Here is a 25,899-nt window from a genome sequence, read left to right as displayed (position 1 = left end):
ACTTAACAGCAGTGAAATGTCTATGAAAGTACTAAGTTGAGGGGTTTTATTTTTGTTGTGCGGTGGTTTGTGGGGTTGTTGTATTTGGTTTTGTGTTTTGTTTTTTTTAACCAAAACAGTGGATGGTACTCCAATTTTAAACTGATTGAGGCTTACAACTTCTTGTGAAACCACAGGAGCTCTTCTAGTATAAATCTTTGAAGTTGTGGAGGAAGGAACCTGACTCCTGATGTTCTTGAGGCTAACTGGGATGTGGAGCTAATGGCAGTGTACCTTTCCAGTGGGATTAGAAATACTGCTGTTTCTAACCCAGGGGACACTGGTTATGAAATGCAAATGTTTTGGCTGCTTCAGGCATTCAGGAACAGAATCAGGAGTTGCCTTTCCTGTGCAATCTCATGTATCTACTGCTCTTTTCCTTTAGGTTATGATGCCCTGAACTATTCTGTGGAAAATAATGACAAATGGAGTGGGAGACAGCTACTGCAAGCAAACGAGGAGAACGCGACTGATGTCCCAGAGGATGGGGGGCAGCCGTATGTCAGAAATTGCACTGAACCAGGTAGGAATGAAAGTTGCTTCTGACTCTTCTGCCTTACAATTGGCTTTCATACCTCCAGATATCTGTATCGGTATCACCTTTACTGCCAAAACCTCATTCATTTTTAAGTCAATAAACATGCTTGTTGTTTTCCTTGTATGTATGCACTATATGGGTATTGCGGAATCCCTCAGCAGCTAGGGTTAAGAGGAGGACCTGCTGTCAGCTAGAGTACAAGACAATGTCTAATATATAGTAGTAGCCAAATGCTGAGATCGTAAGAAGCGTGTCTTCTGTGGTTTTTGCATAAACTTTGTGTGCGGTGGGATGTACATAGTGATGATGTGTGTTAGTAGGATTATTATCTGAGAAATTAGTAGGTAATCATATATTTAGTACAGTACTTCCACCAGCAGTGGACCCAAAGAAACCTAGTCTTCTGTAGCTTGAGGTTGGGTTGATCTGCTGATGAGGAATAGGGCTCAGTTCATAAAGTAGCTTTTCCCTCAGGGAGGGACCTTAACAGGGTCATCCTCATCTCCTTGACTCCTGTTTCTGTGAAACCTGTAGGAACTTAATGTCATTGAAGCTCTACTATATTTTGTTGAAGTTGGTTGGCATGTTCAGAAACTTTTGGGGGTGGTGGGCACAAGCAGGTCTGCTATGTCCGTGTGATTTGTGTGTCCCAATTTCTCAGGGATCTACCTGCAGTGAGGATTAAGGTAGGCTGGGGGCAGCAAGTGTTTAACTGTAGGAGACATGCTGATGTACTTTTTGAACTTGCCTTCCCTGAGCTGTCCAGGGCTTTTTGTCAACTTGCGCTTATTCTGAAGGAGCCCCCCTCTCTTTAAAGGAGGGCTTTTTCCTGGCTTGTGGTTAAAAGGACAAATCACTTGCAACCCCACACAACGTAACTTTCCATGGATGATAGAAAAAAGGACAAGATGGGGAGTCTTCAATTTGCATCCGGTTGATTGCATTGGCTTTATTTCTACCTAAATAGAAGTCATCATAATATAAAGCCTTCTCTTTTAATAGTGATATAAACTGTTCGGTCTTTTTTTTTTTTTTTTTTTTTTTTTCCCCACAGCAGAGTTTGGATGTCACTTCTTAAAGTTCAGGGAGGGGAAGGGAAAGGAAAGGTGTTTCCCCATCCTTTGCAATTTATGTAGGTGATGTGCCTTAAGAGATATTCTAACAAGTACAGTCCTTGCTGAACTTCTGCCTGTAACTTTTCCTCCACCATAATCCTTAATAACATTTCTGGACAGATGGATGATTATAGTCTTTTTTTTAGATGGCAAAAACAAGTACAAAAATTCTTCTTATACGATTTTTTTACTTGTTTTCATATCTCTCATGTAGTGCAGATCTGGTCTGCAGCCTCACATCAGCATCCATAGTAATCTTTCCCCTCTGCCCTTGGTACATCAGCACCTGCTGTCTCACCATCCTCAGCTATTTTGGCTGCCTTCACCAAATAAAGTGGCCTATAGGAAACGTGTGGGATTTTGTTTGTGCTGTGTGTTTTTTCTCTCTCTTTTCCAGAAGATAAAACTATATAATTACATGGTATAGTGTTCAGGAGAGAGAGAGTAGAAATATCTAGGTGAATTGCTGGGTTTTTTTTCCTCTTAATTGCCGTAACATTACAACAGAATACATTCTGTAATAGCAAACTGATTTTAAGTACTGTAGAAAAGAAAGTGTAAGTAACAAAGTTTAGGTTCTGTTTTGTTTCATGGGTTTCATTTGGACCGTTACCATATTGTAAATGTGAATCATAATGCTAGGCTGGATGGCAGTCAGAAATGTTTGAATTGTCTTGGTTTGAACAGGGATGGGACTCTACTGAAGCGTCCATAAAAGTTACCTGTTGACTTCAGTGGACTGCAGGCCACATGCAGAATGCTTCAGTTCTACCCTTCAGCAAATGAAGTGAAAGAGCTGGTAGAAGTGATGCTGTAAATAGCATTGATATTTCGCCTTGTTCTGAATTATTGTTGTGCTGTATACAGTAACACGAGAAAGAAAAGTGTTAGTTGTGCTTTGAGAAGAATTTCAGCATTTTCTGTTTTCCCTGCAACTCAGAATGATGCCACATTTCTGATTCCAGCACAAAATGGGCCACCAGTCATGAGCGCGTACAGCTTCGTTCTGTGCTCTGTTTCCTGATGCTGAGAGTGAAACAGCCGTTCAATCTCCTTTCAGAAGATTGCAGTGGGACCTGGTGATGGAGCCGGGCTGCTGAGGTCTAGTCTAATGCAAGTTTAACCCTCATCCCAGCAGATTAGGATGAGGAGACCTTCAGCGCAGTTCCTAACAACAGCTTTTGTGTTTAAAAGCATGGGTAGGAATAGGGCAGTTCAAATTGGTGTACGGCTCTGGCACGGATAACTGGTGTTAAAGGAGGCTGAGGGGAGGCTCGATTCAGCAGCCCCCCGGGGCAGCACGGTCCCCCTTCCGCCAGCCCAGCGGTGTCCGTGCTACACCGGCAGGGCCCTGAGCTGGTGCACTGGACAAGAAGCACAAGAGATCAGCGAGCGTGCCTCCCTGTGCCTTTTCCAGCTGCTCGCCCGTGCAGTGCCGCTCGAGGAAACCGAGGCGGTTTGGCTGAAGTCGCAGTGTCGGTGAGCACAGGTCGGTGCGGTGCATAACCGAACCCTCGGGCGTCTGTTGTTACCTGGAGGCTGGCAGAGCTGAGCGCTTGCAGCATCCCTGCGGGACGTGTGCTGGAGCGCAGCGGGCCTCCGGGCGCTTCTCCTTCCCGTTGGCAAGTGTTGGTAGGAACATGCTGCCTGAAAAGACAATTTCTTTTCCTGCTTACTTCCAAAACTAAGTTGTATAAACACCTACAGCTAGGCAAAAGTGGGTGTTCAAAAAAGCAGTTTCACCTCATCTGTTGGGGGAAGGAAATTAAGTGCCTCATCTTGAAGTGTTTTGTGGTTTTTTGCAACACTTGGCTTTTGTACTCTGTTGGCAGTAAACACATTTTTACATGCTAAGGGAAAGACCCTTTTTCTTTAACTGCAAGTGTATTTTCAGGCTCGTTTGGAAGCCTGGCATGACGTGCAAATTGCTATTTTTATTTTCTAATGGTTTATCCAGTGGGATATCTAGTAGCATTTTATCATCAGAACTGCTCCAAATACTGGAGGTTTTGCTTACTTTTCCTTTGAAACATACATTATAGAAATATTAAAGGGGTGAAATGGACTGAATCCAGCCTAAAGACTTTTTTTTTTTTTTTTTTTTTTTCCCTTTGCAGTTTTTCCCTCTGAAGCCGTTGCAGTTGGAGTGTGGTCTTTTTGAGCAGTTAGTTTTAAAACACATGGCTCGTTCTGTAGTACGTAGCCCTGATTCCCCAGACCCCTGGGAACTTTTGAGCCCTGCAGTATGGCACTTGGAAATCAACCTTGCAAGACTCAATCTGGAGGATGGCTGCTTCTGTATCAGGGTAGCAAATAAGGGGAGACGGTTTCCTTTCAAAAATCCATTGAATTTAGCTAATGCAGTGACATGTAAGCTTTCTGCTGGCTCCCTTGCCCCCTCAGCGCTGGCAGTGTCGGTTAGGTGTTGTGCACAGGCCTTGGTTAGGAGCCAGCTCTGTGAGTGACTGGCTCTAGAAGCAGTTGCAAGCTGGTGCCCAGCTATGGACGATGTGGGTGAAAAAGTATGCTCCCCAGAAAGGGCAGGGAAAGCAGCGAGGTGTGGCAAGTGGATGAGATAAATGTGAGCTTCAAAAGACCCCTACTTTTGCAAGTCTACTAGATTATTTTAGCCGCTTGTTGCTGTGGGATTTGAGTACCTGCCAATGTGCTTTCAAACGCCAATTTAAGCCTTATTGCTGTGAGCCCTTTTAACGGGAAGAAGCGGAGAAACATTCATCATGTGCTCTGCCCTGATGCTGTTGCTGTGTTTGTGTTGAGTGCTTGTGAAGGCAGAACAACAAAGCAGCCCACTTCCATTTCTAAAGAGCCTCTGGTCTCTTGTCTGTTCCCCTTTTTTCTAGTCCTGTAATCATACCTGTGTAGCCTGTCCCTTTTGGATCCCAGGTGGCTCTTCAAGGGAGTATCTGACTGTGCCATCATGCAGCAGATGTTCTTCTGGCCTCTCCTACTATACTCTGTCCTTGTGGTATCCATGTGAAGGTGCGTGGAACTAGAGATGGGCAAAAAGTTGGACAGAGTTTATTCACAAAAAAAGCAATACTGTTTAACTAAAGCACTTGTGATGTTGGGCTGGGTTTGGCAGTTTTAGCTAATACAGAAGATGATGAAGAGAGAGTGAGAAATGCTCATGTTACGTCAGGCAAAGTATCATTTATCCACCTTGTCCTGACTCACCCACTGGAAGGCAACGAAAAGGATTTAATGTTGAGCTTTGGGTCAGGTCCATGTGCTACCAAATTCGAAGCTAGGGTTGCACTAGAGAAATTCAAAGAAAGCTGCTGTTAATTCAGACTTGGTTTATCAGCTGTTTTAAAGGTGACAAACTCATAGGCTGCATCATGATGGGATGTAAAGTGTCTAGAAATTTGTCAGAGGCTGCTTGGCTGTGGCACGCCGCAGTCCCGGTGCCACCCCTCGTTAGTTCCTCACTAGACTGACATATGTTTCTGCTGATGAGCTGTCATCGCGTTCCTCCCCAGCATTACCACTTCCCAGGTGCCCATCACTCCTGCCTCGGAAAGGCTGCGAATAAAATACCAGCACCACTTAAGTGTGCCATTTAAAAGTCATTATCAGTAATAGCAGGAAATACGTGGTTACTGCAGAAATTAAAAAGATCTTGGTATATTCATTTAGACCCTCGGGCAAAAAAGTGTTTAAACAGCCAAAGAAGTTTTTATGCAATTATTTCTTACATTTCCTTGTCTTGTTTCAAAAGCAACTTTCTGTTTTATCTATATTTCTCCAGTGAGTCATAGATTATGATAATGTAATTTGTAGTGCTTGGCTATGAAGGAGGTAACTCTTCCAAACTGCTTGCTTATGCTTGTTACTGATTCTTTAGAGACCTTTTTTGTGTTGAACCACAAATCTTAACCCACAAAGCCCAAACCACCTCACGTGAATTTGTGCTTTCTGATCTCTTTCCTGTGAAGCTTTTGCTCCCAGCTGTTTTGTGTCCCCAGGGCAGTGAGATGACAGTGACTGCCGTGGGTTTCTCGCTGCCCAGCTTGGTGACCGAGGCCTGCCGGGTGCATGGCATAGCCTGGGGGCAGACGGAGCAGGAAGGAGAACATTTCTTGGTTTGCCCTGGGTTCTGTGTTATCTTTTGGTGCATCATCAGCATTGTATATATAAGACCACATGGAAGGTCACGGCAGTGGCAGAAGGGCCTAGCAGATCCCAAAATTCTAGCACAGTCTAAGATGGGCTTGTGTGCTAGGAACAAGCTGTTTTAAATTAAATACTCAGTCACTGAAGTATTTGAACGAGTGGAGTTGTCCTGAGATTCCAGCTTGTGTTTGTGCTTCTGCATGCACAACAGCACTTTTTTCAGCGCTTGGGGATATGTGTATCTGGGCAGCAGGATCTGGGGTACGGGACTGATACCCATTGGCATCGAGGCTGGGGAAGACGGAGAAATCACATGTGGGTAAGATGTGCTCATCATTTTAGTAGAGCTCTGATATTTGGATGCAGAAGGTGATGGTGACTTCTTCGTCTCTGTAGGTGACATGGTCTTCTCGTCTCTTGGCCTTTGCACTTGGAGGTGTGGTACCAGGCTTGGACTCTTTCCTTCCTGAGCATCCTTCTGCTTTTTGCCTCTGGAAGGTGCAAGGAGTGGTATCTTTACAAGCTTGGCTTTTGCTTTAGAGGGGTGGGCTTGCGGATGGGAAACAAGATGTCAGAGAGAAGGAAATTCATCTGGAATGTACTTGCTCCTCCACTGCCAAGAAGGCCTTCTTCGCAAGCAGATATAATATGCTATGTGAAGAGTGATAGGGTTTTATTCTTTTTTTGTTTTTTTACCTCTGTTCTGAATCAAAATGCAATTAAAAAAAAAAGTCGCTTTCCCTCAAGCAAAATTAAATTTTTTCCTAGTAAAACGAAAAGTAAAAATTTGGTTCTGCCTAGCAAATTGCAGAACCTTGCTTTCACTTGTGGAAATCTTAGAAAAATAAATTGCTGTAAGTTTAGTAACAAAATGTCCTTGAAGGATATAAAAAAAGACATTCTTCCCTCCCCCGGACATAACAGTTTTGTGAAACTGACAGAAACTTACTCAAACTTCTGCTCCCACGCTGGTTCTGTCTGTTGATTGCTCTCTGCCACCCCCACCCCCCAAAAAAGAGAAGACTTGACAGAAGTCAGGGGTTCGATTCCTCTGGAGTGAAGGCTGAGAGGGAGGAGAGTGAGTAGCACACAGCAGGTACCAGCCTCTCCTGCCCACCGCTTCTCGTCTAGGCTGAAATGGCTTTGGTGCCCAGCATCACAGTGATTCAAGGACTTATCTTCTTTTTGCTACTTTGTGCTTTGCAAACGAGGGTTGTCATTTGTCCCACCCTGACAATGGGAGCCCTGTTCCTGAGGCTTGGGGTCTGCAGTGCTGACATGAAGGTCTCCCCATGGTGGTGTTTTCTCTGCAGTATAACAGTCCAGACCATCAGGTCTGGCACTTTGGGAGCAGGGGGTCACAAGCAGTGCATTATCACCTTGGAAGAGTGCTGTGTTGCTCCTGACACCGGGCAGCACAGAAAAGCTCTGTCAATTCCAAAGCTGGAGCATTAGAAAACTGTGACATTGCAGTTAAAACCTCAGAAAGAAAAAATGAAGAAGCAAGCATGGCTTTTTCTTTTTTTTTTTTTTTTTTTTTTAGGTTTGTGTGCTGGCATGGAGTTGGGTTATCTTTTCCTACACTCAGGAAGGAGAGATGTTCTCTTGATGGGAACAAGAGCGAGGTTGTGATGTTGTCACCTGGCCCCAGTAGCTGGGGCTTGAAGAGGCAAACCACCAGTGCTGGCAGAGCTCCATGTCCAACACTTGCGTTTTAACAGAGCATCGTTTTTGTCTAGGCTGTGTGCCCCCTTGGTCTCTGGCTGAGGGGAAAGTGTGAGGCTGTCGTTGGGTTTGGAAGGGTTCTACCTTGCTGAGCTGAGCCTCCGGCTTGGATTGTTAGAAATACTGCAAATGATTTTTCTTTTCACACGTGTTTGCCATGGGCCATGCACAAATGCATTAGGTGAAGGCTGTTACAGTGTTGATCTGAAAGTGGGTGCACCCAGCCTGCTCAGCTGTAATTATCTTTTTTTTGATTGGGTTTTGTGGTGTTTTTTTGGCAGCTGGAATGTGTTTCTGGAGCCAAGTTCACATGACTTTTGGTCAGCAGAGACATGTGTGTGCCATGTCTCTGCTATTTACAAGTCTCCCATCCTATGTTTCGGGTAGGACAGGCCTTGTTGGAGACAGTGGAGAGCAAGACTTGATTTTGATTACAGATGTTCTTGTTAGCCTGTGTCAGAGAAGTTGACTTATGAAAGTTTTGATACTTAAAGATAACTTGCAGATGGTGGAAAGTATTATGCCACTTGGTTATTTATGCAGCTGGGTTTTGGAGGGTATTTCCCACCTCTCTGGTCTTTGGGATGATTTCTGGGGCTCCAGAAATTTTCTGCAAACTTTTGAATTTCGACTAATGTACTTCTTGTAGTGGAGTTAGATTGATTTTTTTTGTTTTGTTTTTTTTTTGGGGGGGGGGGAACAGTTTGGTTGGTTTTTTTGTGGTTTTTTTTTTTGTTTTTTTTTTTTTTCTGCAATGAAGTAGAGTAAAAGTTTATTTTCCTGACTGGGAAAATGTTTGATCTACCTGGTGGCAGTTCCGATGTCAGTGTGCCACCCCATGGGTGGCACTGGGGGTGAACTTCCAGGGGCCAGCAGACCCTTGAATTTAGCAGGGCAAGGCCACACCAAGAAATCTTTTAAACAGGAACCATTCACCATTGCAAGAATTGGCCAAGGGAGTGGAAAATACAGCATCTCTTTCCTCCTTGAGCGGAAGGGAGAGGGTGTCTTTCTCCATCATGCTCTGCCATCGTGTGGAGGAGCCAGCCATGGGGTGGGAGCTGGTGAGCAGCGTGCAGGAGCCTCGGGAAGCCTGGTGTTCTCATGGGCTGTGCCGGCGCGGTGAGCTGCCGTGGCATCCTTGTGGCATCCTTCCTGCTGCTGTGGCAGGCAGCGAGGGGCTGAACGCTCTGGTGTAACGGCAGGGACGCTCACCCCAGGGGGGCCTGGCAGTGCCCCTTGTGCCTGGGCTGGCCGTGCACACATGTACATACGGTGCTCGTTTTCTGCTGTGTCAGAACAATTATCCTCGGGCTGCGATTTGGCACTGCGAAGCTCCTGGCTCTGGGGTTGCTTTGTGACTTGGTTTTGCTGCTTTATTTAAAAACACATTTGGCTGCCCTGGAGCTTCAGCTGAGCGGAGCACATCTTTGAATTGGCCTCGGTTGCAGCTGTGTTGCAGGGTTTGCTTTCTGGGCTGTATTTTGTCAGGGCCTTGATCTGTGGGACTCCTGGGCCGCAGGACCTCTTTGTAGTCAGAGGTGGTCATAAGGACTTTCTCCAGGGCTCTCTGGCCACTCAAGGTAGCAGCGACCCAAATACTGCCAAGCTGGGCTGACGTACGGCTGAGCAGGTTGCTCTGAGGCAGGACCCGCCGTGTCCTTACTGCAGGACTGCACCTGCACCGCACACCACGGGGGACACTCGGAACAATCGCTGTTTGCTGGGTACTTAAAAACTCTGAACTGACCTCTAAAATCATGCAGTTCCCTGGAAAATAGGGCCTTCTGTGCACACACAGGAGGCTAGCAGCATTCTTTTTGCTGAAATTTTGCCAGTATTCCCATGTGATTATGTGTGTGACTCCAGGAGCTGAAGCTTTAGGGAGAAAAATAATACAAGCTCTGTGATTAAAATCAAGAGGTGGCAGTGCTATTTCCCAGTTTATCCTCAGTGTGTTCTCTTGCATTGATGAAACCAAAGAATTAGGAAAGGGAGGGGAGCGAAGTGGCAAAATGACAAAGTAAAACCCAAATCCTGAAACCAGGATCGCTTCTGCAGCTTGTAGGTAGAGGAAAGGTGGCTAACTCCTGTGAGCCTATAGTGCCCTCGCCGGAAAGTTGCTTTTTATTTTTGCAGCCTGCATCATTGCCTATGTATTGAACAGTTGTAATTAAACCACTACTTGTTCTAATAGAAAAGAATCTCATTAGACCCATTGGCTCCTGGCTTATGAGTACTTAGCCTTCAGCCTTCTGCATCGCAACATGGCCAAGATGTGCACCAGTCTGCAAAATCTCACCTACTGGGACTCATTTGCTTAATTGGTAATACTTGTGATTAGCATGTTCCCGTTGTAATTGTTGTTTCCAGTGGAAATTACTGTATTGTCATATGCTAGCTATGCACTGAGGGCCTTGCAGAATGTTTATGGAAGAGTCTGTATGTCGCGCTGGGTGTTGAGTGAAGAATGCCAAACGATAATTGACTGTTGCTACCCAAGAAGCACGTTAATAGTCTTGAGAAATGATGAAAAGAACAAATAAATAAATAAATAAAGGGAACGATCCTGTAGGGAACAAGGAACAGATCTTAACCTGTACACCTGCTGCTATCAAAAACACAGGAGGACATAATTTGAGAGCCAGTCAGAAGTGTAACCCAATTTGCATGGTGGCTCTTCCTAGTATTCTGTTTATCAGTTTTTGCTTTAGGCTACCTGTGAGCTTTACTGACAAAACCTGAAACAGGGAATGCTGGACGTGGACTTGCTGGCCAGGGGAATATAGCAATAATGGTGGCAGGGAGCACACAGCTGCAGTACCCCCAAAAGGTCTGCATCTGATACCTCCAAGAGGTCATTTGTTGCAGGTCATTCCTTACTGCTTCAAGCCCTTGTTCCCCTTTTCATCCCTGATGCTCCAGCTGCATGGGAGCACCCACAGCCAAGTAGATTTGCCAAAATCCAAACCTTAACCTCTTGTATTTCATAGTGTTTTGCTAACAATAGGCTGCTTTGTTATTTTTTGAAGTACTGCGCAAGGGTCTAGGGGAGAGATATACTCAGCTAAAACTATGGGCCGTGTAAGATAGGCATATGTAGGGCTACAGCTTCCAATCGCGTTTCTCTGTCTAGTCTTCGTTTGGGCTGTAATGAAATGACCCGCCTGTAACTTATTAGTCACTATTTGATCTAACTGGCTCTCCAGGGGTTGCTCAAACGACCTCTTTTGGCTGGTGCTAAATGTTGTCTGGATGTGAAGTACTGACCCTGATGCTGCCAGTCACGGTGAGAAGGCTTTGCCTTGTACATGCTTTCACTAAAGCTCCTTCCCGGCCTGTGACTGGAGCACGGCCGGTGCAGGTGCTGGGACGTGTCCCTGCTGGGAGGGGAAGGCTGTGAAACTGCAGAGAGCAGGGCAGGAGGGCACTGTGCTGGCAAGCTGGCTTCTCTGCTGGAGGGACATGGAGCCTAGGTGACCTGTGTCTGCATGAGCAGCTGCTTCTCATCTCCATCAGAGGCCAGAGATGCCCTGGGCTCCAGCCCCTCGTGCCCAAGGACCTGCATGCTGAAATGCTCTGCCTGCCCACAGGAGTCCTGGTTGCAGTCTGCTCTGGAGTGCGCTAAGATTTTGGAACTTGCTTTGCTGTTTACTAGTCTAGCCAAACAAAAAATACACATGGCAGAAGGCTTTTCTTGATGTAAAGCTGGTCTCTTTTATCTCTGTTATTTCCTTTTCGAAGACAGTGATCAGTCTCGATAAAACGTAGCTTTCAAGCTTTGAGTTTGTGGGATTCCAGGCTTATTTGATGGAGTGGACCACAGTAAAAACATGCATTCGTAAGATGAAAGGAAATACAAGCTGTTTTACAGTGGAACTCAAATATTGCTCAGGCAAGCTGATGGATTGCGTTTGCACACATAACTTCATGGGGGACAAACACGTTTTTTTCAGGTACATCATCTCTACAGGAGCTGCCTACTTTATCTGTGGGGAAAAAATGCAGGTAGCAGATATCAGCATTCTTCAGCAGAAAGAGGAGGAAAATATTTTCCTAAGTACATTATCAGCTAGTTACTATACAGTTGTGTAGCAAGAACCCATGCTTGGAGTAACAGCAAAGGAGGCAGGGAGCTGCGTCCCTTTTAGGTTTATATTTTCTCCTCTGAAATGACTTCTAAATGCCCAGAAATTTTCTCAGTTTTGTTTTTTTGGGCTTTGTTTTTTTCGTGGTTTTTGTCCTTTAGAGAGATGACACTTGGTTCCTTGAACTTTTAGTGAGCTTAGGTTACTCCTTTGGTTATTACATGTCATGGAAAAGGCAGCAGAGAGGTTTAAAATACTGAGGTGGGACCATTGCTTCCAAATCTTTGCATTTAGAAGGTGTTAAGAAGCAAAGCAGGACCTCGGACATGAATAAATATCACATTGTACCTTTCTGAAATGGGTTTTACTTCCCAGACACCTGAGGATGCCAGGCTGCTGTGGTGTATCCCTCTAGTAATCTGAGAAGTCTTCTGAATTCCTAAGAAGGGGGAGGGGGGCTAGGAATTGTCGAGTCAGACATACTCCTTTGTCTTGGGAGAAAACACACTTGGATTTTTTTTTGCTGAGCATGGACAGGAGGACTGTTGTAGGCTTTTGGGCTGGCAGCTGGGAAGAGCTGTTGCTGTCCTTGTGTTTGGTGGTGCTGGTCCATGCCAGCGGCAGCCTCTGGTCCTGCCAGTCTGCCACAGGCTCCCCGGGGGAAGGTGGGCAGCCTTCAGCCCCCAGCCGTGCTGCCGCTGGAAGTCTGTGGAAGGGAGCAGCAGGCCGAGCTGCTGGAGAGATGGTTTCTCTTGCTGGTTCTGGCATGGCTGTGCTGGGAGATGTGGGTCAGGTCCTCTCCATGCCTCGGCAGCAGGATGGCACAGCTGGCACTGACGGGCAGCGCAGGGCATGGCGTGGCTGGGCTGCGCTGGTGAAGAGTGCGCTGTAAGGAGTTACTGCCAATTCGGAATCTGTAAATTGCCAGTAAATGTGTTCATGATACTTTTTGGACCATCTTTCTGATCAAATCAGTGACTGATGCTTACTTAGCAGACGTAAGCTGCTCGAGGCAGTGTGGCCTCAGGACATTCCTGAAGTAAAAATAATGTCTCACAGCTGTAACAAAAGTAAGTGTGTACCAGATGTAAGATGTTCTAGATTGGCCAGATACCAGAATAGTTTATTTTTTTACACACCTGAATTATTCTTCTGTCATGGTAAGTGAAAATTGTCCACTTAAGCATTTAAAAATATATTGCTGCGTTTTTGTAAAATGTCATAATTCTCCCAGCATCCTATTTCCACCAAGGTCCTATTTTGTGAACGTACTTCCTGCAGCATTTTATTATGCTGCTGGTTTCTCCCAGAGTGAGTGGCAGCTGGCTTTTTAAGCCATTTGGGAGCTCAGAACAGATGCGAGATCTCCAGGGCTGCAGAAGTCTGGAAGCCGTAGCTGCGCTGTAGCACAAACACAGATTTCTGGGAGGAGGACTTCTGAATAATGTAAATTATGTTTCCTGTCTCTTGACAGTAGAGAGATTAAGTTGTCCACCCTGTGGGCAAACTCTGGACAGATACATAGCTGATGCTAAATCTGACAGGCTCTGCTGAATTTGCTGGCTTGCATCAAGTGATGGTTTAGCCCTTAATCCAATGTTTTCAGCATTCATTTGTCCAGGTCCCCTGTGCAAAACTGGAGCAAGGAGAGTTTTGTGTCAGACCACAACAGGTATCCTGGGCCATCACATTGTTTCCCCCTTCCTAAAGCGGGGGAGGGGACACAGCAGCATCACCTGCAGCTCTGGCACTGGTGATGCCTCTGGGCTTTGCCAGCATGGGGGGGTTGTGTGTAACTGGTCCGTCCTTTTGCTCTGTCTGTCATGAGCCCAGGGCACTGGGTGGCAAGCTGTGGAGGTTCAGTGCTCTTTTGCACCTCGTAGATGTGTTGAGCTCCTGCTCAGGCTTTCAGTTGGCTCGCCCTGTGCGCCTTCCAGCAGCTCCTCCAGTGCGCGGTCCCTGTGACGGTAAGGGGCAGCATGCGACTTGCAGAAATCCGTGTACTGGCTTTCCCTTTCACACTTGTCAAAACAAATGAATACTTGTAGTTGTGCAGTACCATAAAACCAGCCCATACATCAAGGCAGAGGTACAAATCAGCAGTTTGAGATTTGAGGCTTAGACCGAAAAATTTACTTTTCCAATAACTAAAAAATTTAATTGAAGTCCACATCGTTATGGGCCATACTGGTACTGCCTTTAGTAAAGCAAATAACAGGTTGGTGGGGTTTGTTTATTTGTTTGTTTGGGTTTGGTTTCTTTTTTTGTTTTTTTCTTAAGAAAGGAAGATCTACGCTACTGCAAATTTTGGGTTGCTAAAAATTTTAGAATTGCAGTATGAAGAAATTGGGGAATTAAATCATTTTTCTTGGTGCCTGTTGACCTCAAGCCTTGTAAAATCCCCTGTCCTGGGGACAGGCTCTGCATTTCCTCTTCTCATTAAAAATATTGTGCATGGTTGTGTATCTTGAATGCTAATCTTCAAGTCTGGCTTTCTTTGCAGATAATACTGATACGTCAGAGACTTAAATCCTCAGATTCTGGCTTGGGTTACACATGGTTAGGTATGCCAGCTTCATCAAGACCTACCAGAGAGTCTGCTTGGGCGTTTCTTGTTCCAGTGACTTGTTCTTGTTCAGAGCAGAAAGTTTCTGAGCAAAGCATGTGGAGGATGGTGCCTTCCCTAACCCAAATTCCTGGCAGAGGTATTTTGCATAGGCTTGAGAGGTGAGAAGCTGATGGCGGGCAGGGTGAAGTGGGGCTATGGGAAGTGTCGGCTCTGGAGAAGTGTGTTTGATGATTCTAAGGCACTGAGAGGGGAGGCCTGGGATGGAAATGGAAGTTCAGTCCCAGCTGTAGCAGGTTCTCTATCTCAGGTGGTTTTATGCAAATCTGCGCTATTTTAAAGGGCAACGTCAGAGGGTGTGTGCTGAAATATAAAATGTTTCCAAAGATTTTCATGTTTTTTGAGGTTTGGAGAATTACACCACTGGATTTGGAAAGAATTCTGGGGGTGGAAGGCATTGCCTTTTATTAGTATTTTAAAATGGGAAATAGAAAACCTAGTTGGCCTGTGATGGTAGGCTGGAATTTTGTGTTGGTGGTGGTGTGATCTCCTGGGCCAGGCTCTGAAGTTACCCCTGCTGCAGCTTTTCCTGGTGGATGTTGCTTTTTAAGGAAAAAAAGAAAGACAACCAACGGAACAGCCCCAGCTCCCTCAGCCTGTCCTCACAGGAGAGGGGCTCCAGCCCTCTGGTCACCTTCGTGGCCTCCTCTGGGCTCACTCCACCAGGTCCGTGTCCCCCTGATGATGGGGGCCCCGAGCTGAGGAGCAGGCTGGGCTCCGGTCGGGAGCTCTGGAGAGTGCAGAGCTGCTTAGACAAGGTGTAATGCAGGGCAGAGCTGAGTGCAGGGGCTGCCAGCCCTGGGGCCGTTGTCCCCTGCCCGGCCAGCTCTGCCAGCAGAGGACTGGGCCACTGTCCCTGCCTGGGGCTGGTGCTGCCACCTCAGCTGGTTTCTGTCCGAAGGAGCCCACCAGCAAGCTGCCCGCTGGCTGCCAGGCTGGGGCTGGGCTTGGCTGGAGCAGCAATCCCACCGAGACCCCTTCTGCAGCTTCAGTCCTGTTGAGGAGCTTTCCACAACATTAACGTATTAATTTTATCTTATTTTGAAGTCTCTTTGTGCTGCCAGAAGGGTAGGTAGGTAGGCTTGATAATGCAGGTCAGAGCAAATGGTTATAAGCACACACGTTACATTTTGGTGTGTCCATGGTATTTTGTAGATTGAGCTGTTACTGTAAAAGAAGAAAAAATAACATCTGGCCCCATGTTACAAACTAGGTTTTTGTTGCTTGTGTTTATATTTCTTGCCAACAGTAAGTATTTAAAAATCAAAGGTCCAGATTTTCCACTGATGCAAATTATGACTAGCTTCATTGAGTTTACACTAGTTGTTTTAAAACCACCGAGGATCTAGTACAACGTCCCAAGTTGAGATTTAATACAGTCAGGATGGAGTCCTTATCATCTACCATTTGCATTTTAAACAGCGCTTAATTGTATAGTTTTTATACACAGACACGTGCATAAACTCACTTATGCATGCACAAAATAATGGTTTTATATATTAGTGTTGAAGCGGTTTAATTTAGTGCACAGCAGTGGGTAAAATAAAAGTATTTAATTAAAATGGATTTTTTTATGGACTGCATAAAGAATTTTCCAGATTAGATACCGGTTACCTATATGTTGCAAGTTTTCTGTTATTTCCTTGCCGTCCCTGTTTAGAAAATGGAAAGATGAGTTATCTTTCTGTCCTGAAGCTCAGGCGGAAGGGCAGGCGGCTGCCTTGGTGCCGGTGGTGGGTGAGCAGTGGTAAGGAAGAGAGCTCCCAGTCTGGTCCAGGCTCTCCAGGAAGATTTGCACTTAGGCTGGGATCCAAGTCTTTGGTGCTAGGTGTGGTAAAAGTTCACAGAAAGAGAAATCCGTGCCGCTTTTGCAGCCCGAGTGGGGGAGGTTGGGGTAGGAGGTAATGGAGGGAAAGCAGCTGGTGCCCCAGGCTGGCTGAAAAGCCAGGGAGAGCAGCCGCGTTGTTCTGTTCCTCGAGTCAGAGCTGTTCTGCTCCTGAGCCACAGCGCTAGCGCTAGCTGCGATCCTTGCTAAGCGTTCGCAGCAGCTGCCTACTCTGCTGCCGAAACCTTGTGTGCCGAGGGATGAAGCTCAGGTAGCCCAGCACCTCTCGTATGCTTGACGAGTTACTGCTACAAATACAGAACTGCCTGTAGAAGCGGGGCATGCTCTCAGCATAAATTAATAATAATTAAAAAAGATGCCAGCTGCTTTGACCTTCCAAACCAGGTGAACATGCGTGCATCCCATAGTTGCCTGCTTTCTTGGGGTTTTGGCTGCAGTTTGCAGCATGGAAAGCCTCTCTGCACTTCACGTTTGATCATCCAAAGTTAATGAGAGGTTTTTGGATTTGTTTTTATTTCCATCCTGAACTTCAGGATTCTAAGATATTGTAAAAAATCCTAAAATTTCAGGATAGTATCAGATATTTTCAAAAGGCCAAAAGATACTGGTGCTACTTCTGTGAAAAAAGTAGTGGTTCTGTGGAGCCATTACCCCAGAGCGTTTCACAAGCTGTCCAGCTGTTTCTCTGTCAGGTGGAGCTCTGTGTGCATCCTCTTGATTGACTTTGTCAGTGCACCGGTGGCTGAAGCCAGCGGCCGGGCAGCACGGCAGCTTTCTGTCCCTGCCAGCAGTCTTGGGGGCAGACATTCTCCAGCCATAGGCGTGAGGCTGGGAGGTGAACCTGCTGGGAGCTTTGGAGGTTGTTTGCACAGCAGTGGTTGTGCATCTCTGCTGGAGGGGGAAAATGCTTTGGAATGTACCCTTTTCTTGATTTGATGTGTACATACATCTGCACAGATAACAAAAGCAGAGCAGTTGTGTGTAACTGAAGAGAAGCCTGAGTCTGCAGCCTGGTGAATACAGAAGCAGTGTTAACCAAGGCTGCTGGTGATAGGCAGGTGCTGATGGGCTGAATGCCCTCTTCTAATTAGCACTTACTAATAGTCTCAGAAGAAACTGACTGTACAGTTAGCTTCTGTGCTGATGACTGTGACTGCCAGATGACCTGAGCACTGCGATGCACTGTCCTGCAGCTTGGCCAAGCTATCCATGCCCTGGCTGAGCGACATTACCAGTTGCGGCATGCTGGTAGTTCCCTGCCACACTAGCTTCATCTCCTGAAGGGCTGTTACTAGTCATGAGCCAGAGATGCTGTGTTCCTATCTCTTAATTGATGGGAGAGGAAACGGAAGGGAGAAGGTGATAATTGTTTTGTGTTAAAACAGGTATAATTACTACTATAGAATTCCACTACAAAACAAAGTGGCTGTTAATTATTCATCATCACAACTCAAATGTGGATTGGCAGAGTCATGGTTCACGGCTTCCTTTGGGCTGGGATATGGCAACGTGACCAAGGAGCGAGCCTTCATCCCCTGTTGTTGGGAGCCCTGTGCTTTGCCACCTGATTGTGTGGATGGCTCCCTCAGAAGGATGCTGTTTTGGGGTCTGTTGGGGCAGCTGCCAGCAGAAGCTAAACCGATTGTGCTTTAAAACCTGGCTGCAAGCAGAGTGCCTTACAGGAGCCCTGGCTGCGTTCGTGGTAAATGTGGCCTTATCTGTGTGAGGCAATGGGGTAGGCATGCCTGAAGAAGGGCCCTGTCGTAGGAAGAGGAGGGCTGGTCAGGCTAAAGGTCCGTCTGGTGCTGTCTTTTGGCTCCATCTGTGTCCAGTGCTATGTTCACTGGGGAAAAATGCAAGAAAAGTGCAGGATGTTTTTGCCACTGGGATTTGGTCTGATGGACTGAGAGATGCTTCCCTGGTTAGCTCTTGCATTTCCCAGTAATTTGCAGCATACGGAGTCAGTGACTGGTTTCTCTGATTGAAATACCTCTTCGTGCTTTATTTTCTCTGAGATTGTTAGTGCTTTCAGAGCCCTGTGCGAGCCTTTGGCATCTGCAGCCCTTCATGGCCAAAACTCCGCTGCTGAACTGGGCCTCTTGTGAGGACGTCTCCCTGATGGGGAAAAGGGAAGCAATAAACACAGGTTTGCTGTGTGGGGGCATCAGCTAGCAGAGATGGTCTCACACAGTGAGTAGGAGGACTCTCTAGAGGATGTCCTCAAGGGCAGTTGGTTGCTGCAAGGACCCTCTGTGAGGCTGAGTGCAGGGATGCAGCAGCTTTCCTGTAGTCATAGCAACCGTTAGGGATGTGGTGGTAACTGCTGGCATCCCTGGACTGACAGGCGTGGAAGAGAGGTGGAAGTGAGTGTTGGTTTCAGGGCCAGGCAATGACCTTGCCCACAGTAATTCAGGTGAACTGGGCAGCACCTGGTGGGAGTGCCCAGATGACCATGCAGCCAGGGTAATTTCTGGCACACCTTGGTGTCCCTCTACCCCAGGTGCTTGGGCCCAGGTTGATGAACAGTCAGTACTGGACTCCCCTGGCAGGAAGGTGTCCTCTCTTGCTCTTTCCTTCACGGATGTACTGAACTCCTCTGTGAAGCAGCCCACATGTGGTTCAGAAATCCCTGCTGCGCAGGCAAGGCTTTTGGCCCTCATCCTCCCCTGTTCAGACAGGATGGTGGAGGCCAGGTTTGCTTCCGCTCCTCTCATAATGGATGGCACGGCGATGCAAGCTCTGGAAGGCTGTGCCCCAGCAGCACCAGGGTCTGCAGACACTTTGGCAAGCGCTGCAAAGCTGAGGGGTAGGCAAGGGATCAGCCAGGAAAACTCAGGAGAGCAGTGGACAACGGAGTGCAAATAAATACCACCACATAAACTATGTCTTAAAGGGAGATTGTCAAGTACCTATTGAGCCTGAGGCTCCTGTAGGTAATGCTAAGCTCTCCCCCTTTCTCCTGTCCCCTTCCTCGGTAACCAGGATTACAGATTTTAATCAGGATGCAGGAGCTGACAAATACTTGGACTGGGCGATGGAAAGTTCCACTGAGCCACCACTGCTTGTGTGCTGGGGGGAAGCTGGCAATGGGGAAATCGAGCTGTTCGTGCAGCCTCTATGCTTGAATTAATTTTATGTTCCACTTGCTCTATTTCCTCCTTTTGAAATGTCTTTCCCCACTCACTTTTTCTAAAGGAAAAAAACCACCCCAACTTCCAAGCAAGGCTTATGTTAAAAGCTAGCATGTCTCCTGCTCTACCTCTGCTGCACCCATGCTGAATGCATTTGGATTGAATCACTGTTTCCTGGGAAAGACATGCAGGGATATTTAACTTACCTTCAGTATAGAATTAATAAACAGGTTAGCATGCAGGAAGGTGAGAGGGGGCCAAGCAGTCCATAGCCGAGTTACGTGTATGTGTCGTTACTAATAATCTGCTCTGCCAAGTTTCTTTGAAACTGTTTGGTGGTGTTTGGAAGTTACTGGAGGAGACCTTGGTGCACAGGCACGCGTGTATCCATGTTCCCAAGCACACGTGCATGCAGTATGGGTGTGTAAACCTAGTTTCCTCTGAAGAGCAAATTGAACTGCTTTGCCCAGTAAGTGACAGTGCTGGTAAAGATGGGCTTGACGTTTCCCTGGCAAATTTTCCCATGTAGGAAATACCCTGCTGTTTAGAGTCTATAAATCAGGATCAGATGGCCTTTTAAGGGGGTGTGCTGTCATTCAGCGTTGCCCATCCTATTTTGATTTTGCAGATCCTTGACATATTCCCAGTGGAGGTGCAGACTTGCCTGCAGCAAATTCAGCTAGAAAAAGACTTGCTTTGCTTCCATTCCTTTTCCCAGCCCTATTAAAGCAGGCTGCGGGTCCTGCAGAGTCCTCCCCGGACAGCAGATGCCAAGCTGCTGGTTGCTTGACCGCTAATTGCTGAAGCAGCGGTCCCATCGCCGGCTCAGGACCACCGGGTGAAGCCCAGGCGTCTGGTTTGTGAGAGGGCTGTACAGTGCTCCCCCTCTGGGCACCCTGCCTGCGAACTCAGTGCAAATAGGATGCTGCAAATCCCCACCGAAAGCCAGTCGAACAGAGAGGTGGTAGGGTTAAAGCAAAGTCTGTTGCCTAATTTCAGAGCGGTATTTGCAAGCCCATCAGACTTAATTTACTGTCTTACCTTTCTGTTTCCACAAGACCAGGGGAAGAAGCACGTCCTTTGTAGTTTATCTGTAAAACTTTGGGAGATATGTGGACTGGTAAAATGATGTTGCTGTGAGTGATTAGATGTATGGAGAACTGAAATAAATAAGCAGTTTGTGCTTGGTGCTTTGAAGGGAATAGGCTGTATTCCTCGTCAAATTTGTTACTCTGTGTTGATTACTATGTAGATACTGTAAATTGCAGAAGAGGGAGGTTATCTAGCATATGGAGCTCTGGTATATATATCCTTTTTGGAAGGGATGGGCTGTGGGAGGCTCAGGAACAGTTCAGGTTCACGTTGCTCATCTGACAAGCTTTACTGCACAGCAGCAGAGTCTGGGGTGCTTGGGTCTCTAAAAATGAGGTTGACTGAGATTCAGGGTAAACAGAAACTAACTGGAAGGTAGAGCCTGCTTCCTGCTGATAGACTTGCAGAACCTCAGATGTGGTTGTCAGTGCAAATTTATCTTTGTTCCTTGATATGCTTAATGGGCCCAGCCATCTAAATTGGAATGCTGACACAGGCAAACAGAAACGTATCAAGATGTTGTGTAAATGTCTGTAAATTGTTTCTGTAGGGGTGAAAATAGTTACAGAAAAGTCAAAATAATTCCCTCTGTTGCCTTTATCTTTTTCTTTTTTTTTCTTTCAAGATTTTTTTGTGTTTAAAATTCCCTTTTGTTACCAAATTTACTTGAATTTTAAACACAATACACTTGCCTGCTTTTTAATTTTTGGATTAAAATATTTGAAATCCTTAAAAGTTCCAACTCTGTAAAATTTTATTTTATTTTTTAACTTTTGGATCACTTAAACTAAAAGCCACACGACAATTTTAAGTATACTTTTCCAGTATTTGGGAATTTCAGGTGAAGCAGCAGGGGATGTTACAACACAGCCAGTGATGCGCTGCTTGGATGGGATCCCCAGGCCCCCAGCTCTGCCTGGTTTGTGGCTGGGGTTACTCCAGCAGCAGGCACACGGGGCTAGGTGATGCCGCATCATGTGGCACAGTGTGTCTCGTGTGCAGGGACTCAGTCTGCCTCTCCAGTGGGGTGGCAGAGGGCTCCGCCTGTAGTGGGTGTCTGCATGTAAGCCAGAACTTCATAACAGCAGTGCTAATAAAATGAGGCCAGGTGCTCCTTGCACCGTGGCAGCCATGAACTTGGGTGCCAGCTGCGAGTGAGCTGTGTCTGCAGCTTCATGCCAGCTCGCAGGCTCTCCCTGCCAGGTGCTGCACGTCCCCTCAACAGCTCAGTGTGCTGTTCTGCTTCGAGTGACAAGCCAGAAGATCTGTGGTTTGGGGCTCCGGCAGTTTTTTAGCCAAAGGGGCATGCGGTAGGCAAGCACTCGCCACCATCATCACCTTGGCCCCAAGCAAAGGGGCTTGGGAAGGATGCTTCGCCAGAGCCCTGTCTGCAGCATGCCACTTGTCTGCTGAGCTCTGGTGCTTGGGCATTTCAATGCGAAGGTGTCTTGGTGCGGTGTGATCAGTCCAGAGAGGACGCAGCCTCTTCTCAGCCCTGCAGGCTGGAGTGTCTGCGCAGGAGGCAGGGGAGCACAGCCCGAGCTTTCAAAGCAGTTCACCAGCTGCAGATGCCCATTTGCAGGTTGAAGATGGCTGCAGAGAGCTGTGTTTAAATTCTTTCTAGGGGCTGCTGAAGCACAGTTGCTGGGCAGACAGCAAGTTTCTAAAGCAGGAGATGAGGATAGCTCCATCACAGTTCTTGGACAGAAATACTTTGCTTCCGACATTGGCTGCAGCTAACAACTTTGGAGAAGCCTTAAATCCAGAAGCAATTAAATGTAACAGCAAAGTGGGATTTTTTTTTCTTTTGTGAGATACTTTGCCAGCTGTTGTTTATGGAAAAAAATCCCACCCTAAATCCTTTTCATGAGAACTGTTTTTAGGTTTCTTTGTGGCTGATTTATACATTATGCATTAACATGGGAAGGCAAAATATTTATTTACCAGCATGAGTATTTAGAGGAAGAATAAGCAGGAATCAGTGAAAAGTGCGTATGGATGGTTTAACCAGAGATTCAAAAGAATGTCACTAGTATTAGCAACGGTACAACAATTAAATTGTAAGGGAGCAATAAGATGATCAAATGGCCTTAAAATCACTTCTTCGATTGCAGTTAAGAGTGTATTTAAACCAAGTAGGTATCCCCATGCAACAGCTGAATCCTGAAGAAGGCAACCTGCTTCAGTGAGACACTGAAACACCTCTAGGAGGTCCAGCTTTGTGTGGAGCATAGGTGGCTCTGGTTACTCCCTCTGTGCTGCTAGCTCCATGTTGGGAGAAGTGTTGCTGCTGGAGCCAGAACGACTCCTCTCTTTCTAGTCCCCGTGTGCTGGGCAGGACCACTGATACTGGGCTGCACTGCACCCTTGTGTAGGTGGGTTTTCAGCTGTGGGAGCATGCAGAGATTGCTCTGGAGCGGTTTTCCCAGGAAAGGACTTGGACAGAGCAGAACAGCCCTGGTGAGATCAGAATTCACATCATCCTGCCTACATGTGGATCACCTCTCTGCCTGCACAGCCTCATGCTCCTCACTGGGCTCCACAGGCCAGTGCACGAAGGAGTCAGAAGTTCTGTCTCTTCCCTGGATTATCAGGACTAACAGCGGTTCAGTAACTCCTCTGTTGCTGGAGAAGCTGGTTTCATGGAACCCAAAGAAAGAAGGGAAATGTTGAATGTTTCATAACTGGGTTGACTGTGTTTGGAAGAAAACAAGCAGGAGTAAGTTTTCTTTGCTTAAGTTTGAACAACATTTTTGAGATGCTTCTTTTATAAAGCACTGTTCTGACAAATACATGGTTCTTTATTCCATTCCCTTTTCTTTTTGCTTGCAAAGAAAGAATTTTGATCAGAGCTCTTGGTAAGCAGCATGTCATTGTTTGGCAAGAGGCATACCATAGGAATAATGCTGCTATAGAAGGAGGCCCCAGACTTGGAGAAGTTAATATTGCTTGTTGATTACAAAAAAATATGACAAAATAATAGTTTGAGAGCTGGGCTATCTTAGGAACAAATGGTGTAAGTGGGTTGGAGCATTGCGAAAAATAAACAATGCAGGGGAAAGTAAGTCCTTATGGCTCAGAACAACAGCTTTGAAACAATGGTTGTTGAGAAATGACTTTTCCCGGGAGCAGGTCTGTTGCTGCACCAGCAAGCTGCTGGTGTGGGCTGGTGGAGCAAGCAGCTGGGAGCCTCTTGTTTCCCAGTGAGGTAAGTCCGGACTTAGTCATCTAAGCAGCCTCAGCAGCTTGGATTTCAGTTCCTGCCCCTTAAAATAACACGAGATACAAAGCATTGTGGCAAACCTGTAAAATCTAGAGTTCCTGGAAGTTTTGTCCTGCATTTCAGAGGAGATAGTATTTCATGTGAAACCATCAGTGAGGTTGATGCTAGCGCTGGGAAGGCACTTGCAGGGGGAGCAAGCGTGGGAATTCTTCCTCCTTGCTGGAGATGAGTGTGCACCCTGACTTGGGAGCCTTACTGCAGCCTGGGAAGTGGCGGAGTGCCTTCTTGAGCTGGAGCTGTCTGGGTAAAACACGATGGAGGGAGAAAATCCCCATACACTGTCTGTTGTTAAGTGGAGCTGAATAAATTCAGGGTCACTTGTGATCGCAGGGAACAGGCTCAACTGGAGAGTTCCTGGGTACCTTGTGTTCCAGAAGGCCACATGTTTTCAACACAGAGTAAAGTTTACAAAGTTTCATTGTTTAAAAAAACCAATGCTGTTTCTCCACAGATGCCCAGAAAAAAAACCCAAACAAAACCAGAATCTTAGGACTTGGCTAGAAGTTATAACGTGAAGTTGAATGAAATACAACTACTAGCAAGCAAACCAAGCTATGAAACCTGTGAGCAACGAATATTTCAACATGATATGTATTAAATAAATAAAGTTGCAAACCTTTCTAAACAGAATTTCTGTGGAAATGAGGGCTGACCTTCAGCAGTTGCAGAATAACACAGTGTCCCCTTCCCTGGAAATGCTGGAGGAACACCTGCAGTAAACAGCAATAAATAAAGGATCACACATTGATATTTTTTCTTAAGGTTTTGCAGCTCTGCTGGAGGAGGAGCACCAAAAAGATGTAGGTGCTCTGTGTGGTCATGTTGGCATCTCTGTGAAGGGGAAGAGGTGAAAGCAAAGAAGCCACGTGTGCCCCTTCAGCAGAGTGGCTGCACGGGACAGACTCTCATAGTCTGCCCAGCACAGATGAGGTGCTGCTGGCAATGTCCCGATGGTGGTTGGTGGTGTTTGGCCATTTCACTTTGTTTCCGGCCAGGTGGCACAAGGTCACTGCTGTTGGCAGTTTGGTTTCTGTGGCTTCACTTGTCCTGTTCTTACAGAGAATAATGATGAAAATACCTGCAGAGCTGCACTTGGTCTAAAACATGGGGGAGAAACCAAATCAAAACTACCTTGGGCTTTTTGCCCCATTGGAAGACAGCGTTTTTCAGTTCTTTTGGGGAGGACTCAAGTGATTCATGTCTGGTCAGCAGGAAGCACACGGTCAAAAGCAGCAAGCCCAGAAACCAGAAGGGTTCGTGACTGTGCCTCCGGAAAGTGTTACTCGACCCACAGTGTGTACTGAAATAGTAATGTTTTCATAAATGTTTTTGGGGTAATTAAGCTGGAACATGTGTATGACTATTAAAATCATGAATGCCAAAAAAGGGAAGCTCAAAAATATGGACTCATTGTGTAATTTGAATGAATGTTACCATTGTAATTTGGTTTTGTTGCATTGCGCTATAGGCTTTTTGGCAGGGATTTCGTGGGATGTGAGAAAGCAGCAGTCTCTTAAGTAAGATGGTTCCCTCAAGCCTTTTTGAGACTATTTTCCTAGTTTTGCTAAAGTGTGTGTGATGCATTCTTCAAACAACCCATTTTGGGCTCTCCAGCTTCCCAGTAGAAACTGGTCTGGAGGGTAAACGTAATGTGGGACAAACCCTCCTTGCAAAGGGTGGTTAACTGTTCATCAAGCTGCTGTGGGACAGTCTCTGCCCCCAGTGCTGTTGTAGCGTGCCGGTATGTTGCTCTCCAGCTGAGCCCAGGCTCGGGCAGGAGTCAGCAGCTGTGCTGTTCAGGTGTCCCTGTTGGCGCTTGCACGTTGTCCCCAGTCAGCCCACCCAGGTCCTTTTGTCTGGGTCCCTTGACAGTTGTCAATGGAGTGTAAATGCCTCTGCGGTGCTGGGGGCTGATGTGGGTGTCAGCACGGTGGCTGGGGTCGCTCGCCCTGGCTCAGCATGTGCAGCATTCTCTCCTGTCCTGTCCCCTTGCTGGGGGGTCCCTGGTCCCCCCCTCTTCCATCTGATTTTGCCTGTGCTGGTCTCATAGGAACCATTCTCACGCACAGAGGGGGAGTGTTCACAGTTAGTGGTTAAGCAATAGTGTGCAGTTAATTACAAAGTAATTAGTACATTGGGGCAACAGCAGGTGTCACTTCACCCTGGTGTTGCAAAGAGCAAGGTCCCTGTCGGTTCACCAGGGCTGCGGCGGGCAGTTGTGCCAGAGTGCAAGAGATTTGCCTCTGGAAACCAGGGTGAAGAGCTGCAGGTTAAATCCAGTA

General features: G+C 46.6%; 1 protein-coding gene across 1 annotated transcript in view; it reads left to right on the top strand.

Moving 5' to 3' along the window:
- The window catches only part of RIN2 (Ras and Rab interactor 2), a 271,784-nt gene that overhangs the window by 27,247 nt on the left and 218,638 nt on the right, over positions 1-25,899 (top strand). Inside the window, exon 2 of the mRNA XM_080408025.1 lies at positions 425-562. Within this exon, the coding sequence (XP_080264151.1) occupies positions 425-562 (138 nt within the window). The remainder of the gene's footprint in view (positions 1-424; positions 563-25,899) is intronic.

This window comes from Falco punctatus, assembly GCF_963210335.1.
Source record: "Falco punctatus genome assembly, chromosome: 12".
In the NCBI taxonomy this organism is placed as follows: Eukaryota; Metazoa; Chordata; class Aves; order Falconiformes; family Falconidae; genus Falco; species Falco punctatus.
This window is presented reverse-complemented; position numbering and strand designations above follow the sequence as displayed.